The sequence below is a fragment of the Neodiprion pinetum genome, chromosome 7 (assembly GCF_021155775.2).
Source record: "Neodiprion pinetum isolate iyNeoPine1 chromosome 7, iyNeoPine1.2, whole genome shotgun sequence".
In the NCBI taxonomy this organism is placed as follows: domain Eukaryota; kingdom Metazoa; phylum Arthropoda; class Insecta; order Hymenoptera; family Diprionidae; genus Neodiprion; species Neodiprion pinetum.
The window spans coordinates 26,099,962-26,113,587 of record NC_060238.1 but is presented as its reverse complement, the minus strand read 5'-3'; the positions used below and the strand labels follow the sequence as shown (position 1 = coordinate 26,113,587).

General features: G+C 41.1%; 3 protein-coding genes across 5 annotated transcripts; 2 read left to right on the top strand and 1 right to left on the bottom strand.

Annotated features, from left to right (window-relative positions):
- The first annotated feature begins 1,802 nt into the window (after positions 1–1,802).
- Positions 1,803–4,039, top strand: LOC124222804 (delta(3,5)-Delta(2,4)-dienoyl-CoA isomerase, mitochondrial). Of its 2 annotated transcripts, none has more exons than XM_046634154.2 (7): positions 1,803–1,932; positions 2,169–2,322; positions 2,407–2,495; positions 2,595–2,722; positions 2,944–3,224; positions 3,281–3,407; positions 3,717–4,039. In XM_046634154.2, the coding sequence occupies exons 1-7, from the start codon at positions 1,875–1,877 to the stop codon at positions 3,816–3,818; spliced, it is 939 nt and encodes a 312-aa protein (XP_046490110.2). In that variant the 5' UTR covers positions 1,803–1,874; the 3' UTR covers positions 3,819–4,039. The 2 variants fall into 2 exon arrangements, with proteins under 2 accessions (XP_046490110.2, XP_046490111.1); XM_046634155.1 differs by having other exon boundaries at positions 1,930–2,071.
- On the bottom strand, positions 3,057–5,392 carry LOC124222806 (dynein regulatory complex protein 8). 2 transcript variants are annotated; one of them, XM_046634156.2, is made up of 5 exons: positions 5,221–5,386; positions 4,923–5,030; positions 4,702–4,822; positions 4,394–4,604; positions 3,057–3,589 (listed from the first exon to the last, which is right to left on the bottom strand). In XM_046634156.2, exons 1-5 carry the CDS (start codon positions 5,297–5,299, stop codon positions 3,575–3,577), a joined length of 534 nt encoding a protein of 177 aa, XP_046490112.1. In that variant the 5' UTR covers positions 5,300–5,386; the 3' UTR covers positions 3,057–3,574. The 2 variants fall into 2 exon arrangements, with proteins under 2 accessions (XP_046490112.1, XP_046490113.1); XM_046634157.2 differs by lacking the exon at positions 3,057–3,589 and adding an exon at positions 4,162–4,286 and having other exon boundaries at positions 5,221–5,392.
- LOC124222803 (heterogeneous nuclear ribonucleoprotein U-like protein 1) lies at positions 4,585–13,273 on the top strand. The gene is made up of 10 exons (XM_046634153.2): positions 4,585–5,933; positions 6,232–7,223; positions 7,393–7,582; positions 7,706–8,445; positions 8,598–8,726; positions 10,069–10,237; positions 10,676–10,921; positions 11,023–11,374; positions 11,486–11,780; positions 11,873–13,273. The coding sequence occupies exons 1-10, from the start codon at positions 5,801–5,803 to the stop codon at positions 12,026–12,028; spliced, it is 3,402 nt and encodes a 1,133-aa protein (XP_046490109.1). The 5' UTR covers positions 4,585–5,800; the 3' UTR covers positions 12,029–13,273.
- Positions 13,274–13,626: the final 353 nt, after the last annotated feature.

The window sequence follows — 13,626 nt, the reverse complement described above, 5'->3', positions numbered from 1 at the left end:
TTGTTACACGGGAATAAAGGATTATGAAATCGAGGATTTCTCTACCGAACGATCCCCAAAAACAGAATCGGTAACAAATGCAACCGCTTACAGTTTCTTGTTACGTACGAAACAACGCCAAACTTAATATCATTTCACAAACAGTGTTTACGTGAGGGACGCGATCCGCGAACCGAAATCAGAGACTCAACTCGCACGAAGGTCACCTTCCGCAAGGCCCGTTTTATCAGAATATTAGAAAGATGACCACAACGGAAGATTATCGGCGCATTTTCTGATCACAAAACGCGTCTGACAAGTCAAAAAATCTGTCCGAGAGCAATTCCAATCTGTTACTAAACTGTTCAGCAAGCTTTGACAAGCTAAAATTTAATAAACTGCAGCATAATAATTACACTCGATTCCAAGCCGATTCACATTTTTTGTGTCGTAGCTGGTTGCCTGAACGGACTGACTGAATTGAACTTGCTATCAATGCAACTACGCACTTACCGAAAGTTGGCCGCACAAACAATAACAAATGACATCCGACGCAGAGAGTCGAGAATCAAAATCGCTACAACCTGAAGTTGCACAAAAGAATGAATATTTGAATCACTAAACTCACCTTCGATGTTGCAGGCTGCTTCTAGAAATTTCACTAACTCGGTTCTTTTATGGGCCATACGCTGCACGCCGTTCGTGCATTATTCACAATGAATTTTGCGGGAATACACTGATCAAATAACTTGACACAGGTTTTTTTTCTTTTAACCATAAGGTATCGGTGCTTGGCCACGTCCCGAATAAGTACGAAGCCTGTACACGGCGCTCTGAATTCTCGACTAACTGCTCGCGTGGTTTCACTACGACTGCTCGGAAGCGATTGACGCCGCGCTGCCCTCGGAAATGAGTCTCAACCGGTCGAAAACACCATCCGAGCCGCACACACGCGGTCTGACGTTCGAAAAATTATTATTGCACGCGGCGTCGATTGATATTTTCTAGCGACTTTCGGCCGAATAAAATACATTGACCGCGAATATATATTCAGTCAACGTAGAACATGCCTAAAGCTAAAGGAAAAATGAGAAAAACCTCTGACCTTCTCTCTTGTCGACGTATGAACATAGGACTGAAATTAACAAGATAATATTGCCGGTTACGTAGCTGTACACCGCTGTATATATGAATTTAGATTTGGAAATGGTCGTATTTGGATGTGAAGATTTTATATTAACCGTGTGTGCATTCACCGTCCAGCCGCCTCGAACACTAGTTCCAATAATCTATTTCGTGTCAGAGAACGCTATACTAAATAATGAAAACACGAAAAACGCATGATCTTGAATTAGAGCTGATAACATTAGCGAGTTTTAACTTCTATTCACGTCACCATTGGAATTGTGAGCGTAATAATTACACTCGTTTCCAAGTGCATTCACACTTTTTCCGTTGTAGCCGGCACTTACCGAAAGTGAGCCGCATAAACAATAACAAATGACACCCGACGCAGATAGTCGAGAATCGAAATCGCTGCAACCTGAACGTGCACAAAAGAATGAAAATTTTCAGTCGAAATTGGACTGATCTAGAAAAATACTTATAAACTTCGATTCTATGATGCACTCTCGCGCAGTCCGAATACGCCATCAACTTTACTCCATCTCGCTTCTTCGTTTTGTCCATTTTTGTACACTGCCTATAAAAAATTCTAGATTTTTAAATTCTTCGAACACTTCACTGACCTAACCACGTGCGACATTATGCCGTTGCGTCGGTACTGGTCGGTACTCATTCTCATGAGCGTCTTTTTGCCGCCGACTGCGTGGCGATACTGTGTCAATTTGACGCCCGTGAAAATCCAACCTTACGGCGGTAAGAATTCCCAGCGGATGATCATGATCGGCACACAGGTGATAAAATGCGGAGTTTTACGCACCGCTGTCAGACGTAAGGATAGATTTTTATCTACATTCTCTCTTCTCACTTCTGTTTCACAATGAGATTTGGTTCATTCGAAATTACCGGACATCACCAATTTTCCATCATCCAGCTGCATAAACGATTGTTGTACTTTGCCCCGGCACAAGTACGTTCGAAAGTTTTTGATATCTAGATTGCGCGTACGTGCGTAATATACCTATCTGTATTATCACTGTTAAAGAATTTATGATGAATTATTTCAGAGTCCCTGAGAATGTCGATGACAGCGAATTACGCCACCGCACCAGGATCTAGCGAGTTTGGAACCCTTAACGTTTCAGTACCAAAGCCTTTTGTTTATCACGTCCAGTTGAACAGACCAAAGAGTCTAAATGCTGTCGACAGACAAATGTGGATGTGCGTATTGTTCGTCGCTTATGGTTGTGCTTACTGCAAAGGAAGTCATACTGTCTACACATTTTTATTGTATTGGCATTACAGGGAAATCAAACACTGTTTCAATGAGCTTGGTGAAAACCCGGATTGCCGAGTAGTTCTTCTTTCTGGTGCTGGAAGGTATTTCAACGCAGGTAAGATCACATCGCGTTGTAAAAGTTACATAATATACCAAAGCTTCAAAATTTACGGGTCGCTAATCTTGAAGCTATGTATTGTGCCTTATATTACAGGGATCGACGTTAGCCTGCTAATGAGCTTTGGTCAGAAGCTCGCAGAATACGAGGATGTTGCTCAAAAGTGCAAGGTGCTCAAAAAAGAAATTGGCATATGCCAAGAATCACTTTCAGCAATTGAACTGGTACATTTTCCAATCTTTATTTTGTATCTTGTTCCATGGAATTGGTCGAATTTAGTATAGTTAAGATATCCGTTCGTCACTGTTTCACTGTTTCAGTCTCTCATGCTTCGCTAGTTGATTAGAGCGCATAATATATGTTCTAACATGAATAATGCTGAGTAAATGTCACAAGAATAGTACGGAAAAACAAACCAATTGTAAATTGTCTCTATTGCTTTCAGTGTCCAAAACCAGTAATTGCAGCGGTACACGGAGCATGCATCGGAGCAGGCATGGGGATGATTACTGCTGCAGATATTCGCTACTGCACTAAGGATGCTTGGTTTCAAGTAAAAGAAGTGCTGATGGGACTAACTGCGGACATTGGAACTTTGCAAAGAATGCCGAAGATTATGGGATCTGGAAGTTTGGCCAGGGAGCTCGTTTACACTGGGAGAAAATTCGATGCGACTGAGGCCTTGCACAACGGATTAGTCAGCAAAGTTTACGACGACGGGGAAAGGTAATATACAACGTGACTCATAATTTGCTCAGGTTAAGAGACATCAATTTCCTCAGTTTGCTCGCTGGATCAATTTCGCTCGCCGAGGAAATTTCTGCAAAGAGTCCTGTCGCTGTTCAGGGCAGCAAGCTGAATCTAAATTACTCCAGGGATCACACTGTCCAGGAAGGGTTGGACCACGTTGTGAGTACTGTACTTCTACAGTGTAAAAATTGAAAAACACTAGATTCTTATACTCATGATAATCATGCGTACATTGCGAAAGAACATATTTGAATTGTGCGTTCCTCATTTTTGGAAAACATTTTACGCCGATAGTCGTCCTCTCTCCAGTTGTTTTTTACAGGATCTCATTCATAGTCAACCTAGAAATAAGCGAAAATTACAGGATTAACATAGTCGCAAAGATTCGAATTTGAGTAACTGAGTACTTAATGATCGTTATTAATGATAGTTATAATTATTGTTAGTAATTTTGGTTTCTGCTTTCAGCTCATGTACAATCAAGTAATGCTGCAAAGTGAGGATCTTGCTAACTCTGTCATGGCACAGGTGAGCAAGAGTGGGGAAGCGCCTGTGTTCTCCAAACTGTGAAGGATAGAGACCACTATTTGTCAGCGAAATCAGGTTCCGACTACCTGTTTTTCTGTAACTATGACCAATGTAAACAAAGATAAATTAGGGAACTTGACTGTTTAATAGCCAATATTTTTATCACTGCATATCCGTAAATCGCAGTATCAGTCTTACCTAATAAGACATAATTGGACATCAATTATTTTTGGTAATAAATCGATTTCAATACTCAAAAAGTACATTGAGAATGTAATTATAGTCTAGCTATTACACAGTGACTATAAAAATAGTAATATTGTATGTACTTGAGAATTTCACGGACAAACTATGTTTAATTTTCTTTTGTTCATAATTTTGACAGTGTCAATGAGGTACCGAGGCATCAATAAGGCTGCCCAAACCTCGTTTCTTAGGCATGGCCGCAAGCCGATCAGCCTCAATTTTATCGGCAACTTTATAAGGATTGGTATCATCCGGATATTTTAACTATGCAGGGAAAAAAGCAGAAATTCTGTATGTAACGGGTAGAAGGACAGAATCGTTGAATCTGATCTTTTACATGGATTATGTTTTGAATCTCGAGCTATACTCACAATAAGCAGATTGATAAAGTGTTCATAGTTGATTCTATTCGTTGCGGGGTCACAAGCTACAAACATCATCTCGTTTACTTCATCTTGAGTAAAAGGCTCTCCCAGTTCCATCAGTGCTTTTGCCAAATCATCTCTCATAATATAACCGTGGTTTTCAGGATCAAATAGCTGGAATGCTTTCAATAATTCCTCAGGTTCTGCTGGCTTTAATCTGAGGATAATTTTCCATAATTGCTACTTGGTATTCATGACTCTTACTTGCTGACAATGATACTTGGATCAACGTATGCGGAGAGAGTCAGACTCACTTGTGTTCGTTAATGGTTTTAGTCATATATTCTACAAATCTGGATTGTGAAACGGAATTATTTTCCACATCCTCCAACTGAACTTGAATTTCCTGCAATTCTGCCTCAGTCATAACACATCCTGTAACCCAGGCAAATAAATTTCAGTCAAAAATGCAAGGAAGGACAGTTTCAGACTTGCTACATTCTAGTTTGAAGAGTATTCCCCTTTTAGTGCTTACCTAGCGATCGTATCATTGTTCCCAAGTCTCTGACATCCACTTCTTGGATTTTGGCAGTGTCAAAGACGTCAAATGCATTGTGTATCAGTTTTTCCAATAGATTCGGCCCTTTTAGTGAAATAAGTTTGTGTTATTCACCACTCTGAATGTTAAATTTAGATTTAGGTGCGAAAACCAGAAATGACTGTTAGAAGAATTGCATCAGCGTAAAACATAATCTAAAATCGTGACCGACAATGCGATTATGTGAACGCTAATGCAAAGGGATAAAAAATTAAGCTTTAAGAACAGAAGATACCCTCCGAACTTGATAAAGACAATCCCCGTTTCATTACTGAACTTCTGCGGCGTACCTCGCTATTTCGTTCTTGCGCCATATTGACCAAATAAAATCACCCCTAAGACCGTTACTGCGAGTTACCGCGATGGTGTGTGTATTACGGAAAGAAGATATCGCGAAAAGAATTCATTTCATTACGTATTTTTTCGCGCTCTTATCCTGCGGATGTCATCATCGACAACTGAACGAACATTTAGGGTGTGAAGATTAACTAAAAAAAAATTGCACGAGGTGTGCTGTAAGCCAGTTCATAATTACCGCCGCCCGAAACATCCCTACTTTGGCCAATCGGATCGCTTTTCGTCGGTATATGTCAAATGAAAGAGTAAGTTTGATTGACTGTCGCAATGGCGTCGTTTCGAATTCGCGTCCGACGAGCCAATCGGATATGCCGTATCATTCCGCGTATTGTTTGCAATGTCGCCGCCATATTGCGAGCGCAGCGCGGGTCACCGTCGCGTGTATGGCTCATTCCTGAAAGCATTTTCGATCGAGTAAATATTGTGCGGTTGTTTGTAAAATAAATAAATCCATCGCCATGGATCCCGCGAAGCTGAAAGTGGTCGAGCTGCGGGCAGAGCTCTCTCATCGCGGTCTCGATACCAAAGGAAATAAAGCTGTCCTCGTCGAGCGACTCCGCAAGGCTTTGGAGGACGAAGAAGCCGAAGACCGTAAGAAAACATTCGGCTTACCGCTCACTAGGCGTTACTGCCTATCCCGGTAGTTTCCCGCTTAAATTGCGTCCAAACACGGCGTCTAATACAGTCTAGCCACTGGCGCCGGAAAACTGTTTACTCCTCGATTGGAACACCCCGATATCCCAACCTATTTCCAACCTGTCTTCCTTACCTCAGGACGCCGTGATTTTTTATGCATCTGATTTCCATTTTACTTATTATCAGGAAACGCAACAATCTCAAATTCAATTATGTATGCTCCAGTGTTATTTGTTACTTTTCATTCATTTAGAAGTCGAAGAAACGACGATCCCTGAGTCGAACGATGAGGTAGGTGTGGATACCAGGGAGGCACAACCACACGAGCAGTCGCCAGAGCCGGAACCTGCAAAACCCTCACCAACCGCTAAAACACCCGGGGGGCGATCTGCTCGCAGCGCTTCAGCTACCAGCCCTTCCAAAACACCTTCGAGAGCAGCTGCGAGGGCGAAACAATCGCCTTCTCCAGCCAAAGCTCCACCACCGGAAGAACAGAGGAAGCCTTCCCCTGTACCTGAGGAACCAGCTCCCGAGCCAGATGTGCGCGAACCTGAGGTCCCTCCTCGAGTTGCAACGCCTGAAAATATTACAGATCGCTCCACAAGATCACTAGTGAAAGAATCACATACAGTTAGCCCTGAGAAGATAGAGCCGCAGCCTGAAGAACATGTCGAATCCGTTCTCGCAAGTGTGGAGGAGAGTCCGCAGCAAATGGAAGAACCTGTTTCACAATTTGAAGTACAATCTGATTTCACGAAAACCGCTACAGAACAACAAGTGAATGTGCCTGAAAAAACAGAAGAGCATTCGACTACCGTAATGGAACAGCAGCCACAAGGAGAATTTGTTGAGGAAACGCCTCCAGAAACCAAAGTTTCACATAGCTCCGAACCACTAGAAAAACTTGAACCAGTTGAATCTGCAAACCAAAATGATGAGAATCTTGATCCTGTCAAGGAAGAAATGGCTAAAGATGATGAAATGAACAATGAAGAAGAATCGAAGGAAGAAGATGTGGATGACAGGGTGTCCAACAAGGAAGAGAATGATACAAAAGATTCAATTGAATCTGTCCAAATCCAGGAGGAATCTGAACAAGATGAAAAGAATGTCATTTCTAAAACAGTAAACTTGGAACCAACTGTTCCAGGGGAAGAGGATCCGGAAGAAAATATACCTGAAGATAACAAAGAAAAAATTGAATACTATGACTACGACGAAAGGACGGTGAAACGAGAAGAACAGGTAAGTATCGTTTGCTTTTTCTTGTAGTGCTTACGATTCACTTGCAATCAGATATCAATAACTACTCCAAGGTTTGAAGAAATGTTTCTTGAGCAATATCTCGCAAGTCAACTGAACACAAGTCACTAATCGCATAAGTATTACCGTAAAGTATTTCATTGTATTCCAGGACGTAGAGATGAAGGATGTGAACAACGAAGAAGACAGCGACGCAGCAAGGGATAGAGACCGGAAAGATCGTAGAGACAGAAAGCGCAAAAGATCTTCAAGCCCACAACAGGAACGGTACAGATCACCACCGCCTGTAAAACCTGATGACGAACCAGAGCTTGAGGATGGAACTGTAGTATTATCCTGGTGTAAGTGAAAGTATTAGTCAACTTGGTTTATTCTTTGCAGTTGTAGTACTTCTAGAATCTTGAGTTGTGTGTTTTTAAACGTATGTTTCTATTTGTCAACTTAAACCCTTGCTTTTATTACAGATGATTCGGATTTAAACTTAATGATTAACAAGGATCATTTTTGTCAAGCAACTCCAATGCACAGTGACGGTTTTGGTTACATTTGGGCTGGTGCTAGGGCATCGTTTGGTTTTCGTATGGGGAAACTCTACTATGAAGCCAAAGTTCTCGAGAACTGCAATATAAATTTGGCAGACGAGGAAAATCCGCATGTAGTTCGCGTTGGTTGGTCTGTTGGCGGAACCTCGATGCAACTCGGAGAGGAGAAGTTCAGTTACGGTTACGGAGGTACCGGAAAGATTTCGACAGAATGTAAATTCAAGGATTATGGAAAGAAGTTTGGTAAGGATGACGTCGTCGGGTGTTATGCGGATCTTACGGGCGAGACAAATATCGACCTCTCATTCACCGTGAATGGGGAGGATCAGGGAATTGCGTTTTCAATCTCCAAGGAGGAGATCGGTGACGTTGCTCTCTACCCGCATATTCTTACCAAAAACTGCACGTTTGGGTGTAACTTTGGGCAGGTTGAGCCATGGAGCAAGCGGATCCTCCCAGGATACATTTCCGTAGGCGAGGTTGATCCTCAAGAGAGAATTACAGGACCTCGTAGACCGGAGAGAAGAGAAGACTGCGAAATGATACTGATGTGCGGTCTTCCAGCTGCTGGAAAAACACAATGGGCCTTGAAGTATACAGCCATACATCCAGAAAAAATGTACAACATACTTGGAACGAACACTCTCATTGACAAAATGAAGGTTTGTGCAATATATACACTTTTTTTTTCTTAATATTCTGTGTCTCGCGTGTATATTTTTAAAATTTTAGATTTAAATTGACTAGCTTTCGGGACCAAAATCCGTATTAATAATTCAATCTGAGTAATTAACTGATTTTCATTCTTTACCAGGTGATGGGACTACCACGAAAGCGGAACTATCATGGACGCTGGGAAATTCTAATTGACAAATGCACCAGGGCTTTGAATAAACTCCTTGAAATGGCCTCGACAAGACGACGGAACTATATTCTGGATCAGGTGAGTCTTGATTGTAATTCTTTCTAGGATTACATTTTGAATTTTTTATGTGTAGATTGTATTGTTTAATGAGGACTGTGATGATTCCTTCACATTTTCACTACAAAAAGATGATTTAAAATAGATGATACACCGTTATTTCATTATTTCTCTTGATGCATCGCAAATATTGCCATCATTACTTTCCATATTCAATATCATATAATTTTACACAGTTAAAAAAACTGTTCAGAGTCAAAAACTAACAAAAAAAAAATCTGAAGTCTAATTGCAAACTAAGTACAATCCGTGAATTAGACCTTTAAAATTTCATCATTATCAGCCCAAGTTCGACGAGTTTCAACTTGTAAGTAGTTGGCTACTTTTAGGTTTTCTTCCTTTTTTTTTTTTCTGTACTCTAAACCGTTTCAGCCAATTTTTATGACACATCTATATACACATATTACTGAACGGAACTGTAACTATAAACTGTGTAATGTTTTTTTTACATTATGTCCTACCTGAAAAGATCCAGTTTATAAATAATGTAAACAGGGAGTTCAGTTCAGGTTAATATTTGTGTATAAAATGTCATGCAACGTGTAAATAAAGGTACGGATTAGAAACGTAAGTTGTTAAGTCGGCAAGAACGTCGCAATCATTCATGGGCGGTGTGAAGGTATGTTTAGGATAATTATCGATTAAGACCTATTCTGTTCACGGAAAAGACGAGTAATTTAAAACTTTGGCATATCAAGTTAATAGGCTAAAAAATGCTCACGTAACGTTAGTAGTTCCTGAACAAATAGCTAAAATATTACCATTGTTGATCCATTTCGCTTACATTGTACCCGCGCATCGCGTATAGGTAAGTTAATAGAGAAAATGCGAGAATTAAGTTTATGGACTTGAAAGGGAACAGTCGAGTTTTTTTTGCTGCATACTTTTTTCTCTCTCATTTGACACCATTAGTGGAATTTTGACTAGTTGATAAGCAAATTATTGGGGTCGAAATCTGATAGTCTATCATCCAGTATACTGCGAGATGTAAGACGATATTGTATCCAAATCCGCATTGGACGTGATCCTCTGCAGGTAAGTATCGTATGTACATATATGCAAGTGTATGTATGTACGAGAGTATTAGATAAGTAAATAAAACTGATTTGAGCGTAGGTATACATCTATGAAAGAATGATAGAGAGAGAGAAAAAGTAGGGTGTACGACGAAAGCGCTTGCCTCTGCTTATTTAATTCCAAGAACGTTTTAATAAATCTTTGGAGAAAATACATCAGCGCCTGCCTGTTAATGCATCACGAATGAAATCTCATGACATCTATATTTTCTGTGGAACCGATACAGACAAACGTATATCCTACCGCACAAAGGCGCAAAATGAGGCGTTTCTACGGGTTTCAACGGAAGGCTGTAGTTATAGTACCAACGGACGAAGAATTCAAGTTACGCACTGCTAAGCGTGAGGCCATCGAAGGCAAGGATGTTCCTGATTCCGCGGTTCTGGAAATGAAAGGTTGGTCCCTATTTTCATCGGGAGTACCCGCGCTACATGCTATACTCTCCCGATTATACCCGACAAGGTCGCCTACGATATAACGTTATCATACAACTTTTAGACATTACTTCTTTTCTTCAACATATATTCCCAAGTTTCGCTGACAGCTACATCCTTTTCTTTATTGTCTCCTCATTTTTGATTCTGTGCCCCGTATCTTCTTAAATCGTTTGTCACCTTCTCTTACATTTACAATAGTTAGTTTTAAATACATTCTGTATCTCGATACTTGAAAATGAATTTACTGTAGGAATTTACGAGTTTTATAAAGGTTCTGTAATTGAGCTGTCATTGAAACTCACTGGTCAGCCTGACTGTCTTTCGCACGTTCATTTCTGGTAACAGCACCTTGGAAGAGAAAAATTATATCACGTCGGTGTTCTCTCATATTTTCAGCAAATTTCTCTGCACCTAATGTGGGCGAGTCTTTCGACGTAGTCGAGTACGTCGAACTTGAGGAAGAAGAGGCAAAGAAGCTGATAGAAAAGTACAACAAAGAAGGAAAAGAAGCTGGATTCTCCCAACAACAAATCAACAAAAGGCCACGTTTCGAGAAAGTCGATAGTCACAGGGACAGCCGTGATTCACGGAGTAGTCGCGACAGCAGAGACAGCCGAGATCATCGTGATCGCAGGGGTGGATGTAAGCTTGAATGGAAATAAAAACAAAAAAAAAAAAACACGCTCATCAATCTCAGCTATAGGCGAAAACTGTGGATTAACTTGAAGCAAAATTTTTCACAGACCCAGAAAGAAGCCGCAACATGGGTGGATGGCGTGGTGGCAATAACGGAGGTGGTTGGCGAGATAGGCCACAACGTGGCAGTGGAAGTGGCAGCGGTGGAGGTAGCGGAAGCGGCGGGAGCAGTGGCGGATCAGGAGGACACCTTAGACACGGAGGAAACAGCGGGAGCGGCGGATACGGCGCAGCTTCTGGTGGTGGATGGAGGGGGGGCGGCAGAGGGGGACCTCTCGTGTCGTCGCACCGTGGTGGAAACGACAGACGTGGCGGTGGTGGAGACAGAAGGCCAGCAGGAGGAAACGATCGCAACCGAGGTTCTCAGCAAAGACAAGGCGGAGGCTGGGGAGCAATGGGGTGAGTCGGAGAAACATGAATTTCTGAACGAATTAGTAACTATTTATGAGACGAGAATAATTGCATCGGGTAGAGAATCTACAGAGATCCTGACCATACTCTTTCTTTCAGTTATCAAAGTTCGCAACAGCAGAGTGGAGGTGGATGGGGTCAACAGGGTGGATGGTCCGGGAGTCAGTCTCAACAGGGTGGTTGGGGGCAACCGGGTGGGTGGGGACAACAACAATGGGGAGGTTGGAAAGGCTTTGGTCAAAATTCGTACGGCCAGGGTGGCTACAGTCAACAGAATTACGGGAATGGAAATTGGGGCGGATGGAATCAGCAACAGTATTATAATCAATATTGGGGCCAGCAGCAGCAACAACAACAATCTGGTCAAGCAGCCGTCACCGGTGCTGCTCAGACCGTAAATACATTTTTATCTTCTCTGTCGCATATGCGAATGGTTTAAATTTGGTGAGATCGCCACGCAATAATCGGGAAATCGGGTTATTTCAGGCAACAACGACCGGCGGTGCGAGCTCGACGAGCTCATCAACGACGAACTCAGGCACGTACGGGTATTCACAGGGCTGGCAGGGCTACACTCCATCCTACTCGTTCCCGACTCAAACAACGACGACGAATGCTCAGCAAGCTCAGCAACAGAAGTAGAAGTAATGAGACGTCGGTCACCAATTTATTATTAATTTCAGAAACGATGAGCGATATACGTCACAGCAATGTCGAAACTTTTTTATTTGTTGACCGTGTACAGCCCATATGTTTGTACATCTAAAGTATTCGATTAGATGGTCGCGACTACGTTTAGCGATATTCAAAAGGTCAACCGTCGTAGGGATTGTCTAGCCTGAGAGTACGTCCTGAGAATAGAGCTAATACACGCGCACCCGTTCGCTTCATCATCGGAGTCGACAATTAATCAACTTAAGGCCAGGGCGCAGACCAAGGTCAGCGGTTGGTGGCTATTTACGTTTGTACGTACAGAGATTATAATCTGTTATCACGGTTATTGTGTTGGTACAAGTTGACGGCAAGAAATGTATAAATATATTTCTTAATTATGCGGAAAAACAACGGCAAATATCACAGACATTTCAATCATGTGAATGGATCAAAGAGAATCAGTGGAATGTTATCATGTATGGCATATACATGTTGATCACACGACGTGGGTGGTAGGTTCAGGGTTCAACGTTTTCAGTCATTCCAGCAGTATCTATTTATCTCTCCTCATTGTTATCAGACGCGAATGAATATTGACTAGCTGATGAATAAATATAAACAGTTGCAACATAATTCCGTTACGGCGTTGTTTGATTTTTCGCCGTCAGATCTTACACACAGATTTATCTTTTATAAATTTTATTTCGCGGTCGAGCAAAGGATTGTGCGTTAGTTTCTTCAAAATTTGAAGTTTCGCGTCTAATGGCGTCTGTTGAGCGTGATTGTTTAACGCGCGACTTTGAGCATTCTTTCTATCTGATACTTCTTACCCGGGCGCACCTTACCCTAAATTTATATACCCCGTATTGTAGATGCATATGAATGAGGTGAGTTTCAAATTGTACAATGTACATATTATGAAGCGTACGGATTTCGATTCGGATATTATACATATAACTACTGCACTTTTATAAGGCTTTAAGTATAAGCGATCAATTCATACGCGACCATATTATTGCGTTCCATCATGTCATTATCACGGTGTTCCGAATGTTCAAGCCCCGCGACAATCGCAGCGCCCGAGATAAACTGTATACTTGTGTGTGACATAAGAGTACCTCCCTACTGTTCGGAATGCAACAAAAAAAAAAAAATTATTTACAATATATCTATTACATTTAGATTTTAAGCGATACTATTTACATATTATCGTAAGGATTGCAAATATGTAATCGGATATAAAAGGAAGAAAAGGAGTAATAAATAAAATAAAATGAAAAAATATGCAACATATTTTTTGAAAATAACCAGAAAATTTATTTAAATATATAAATGTAGTACGAACCAGTTGCTATGTTCGAACGTTTTGAGAAGTTTGAAGGGACGTTTTATAATGTAGCGTGGAAATTAGGGTACGCGTCAAACACGGTTTAACTTTCTTCTGTATGTATTTTTTTTTTTTTTTTTTGTTTTTTAAATGTAATTTTAATATTTAAGTCATAGTCGAAATTGGTAAATTTACATATAGTATATACTATAGAATTATTAATATTAGTAAATAAAGTGTACAAATTCATTGACAGAAA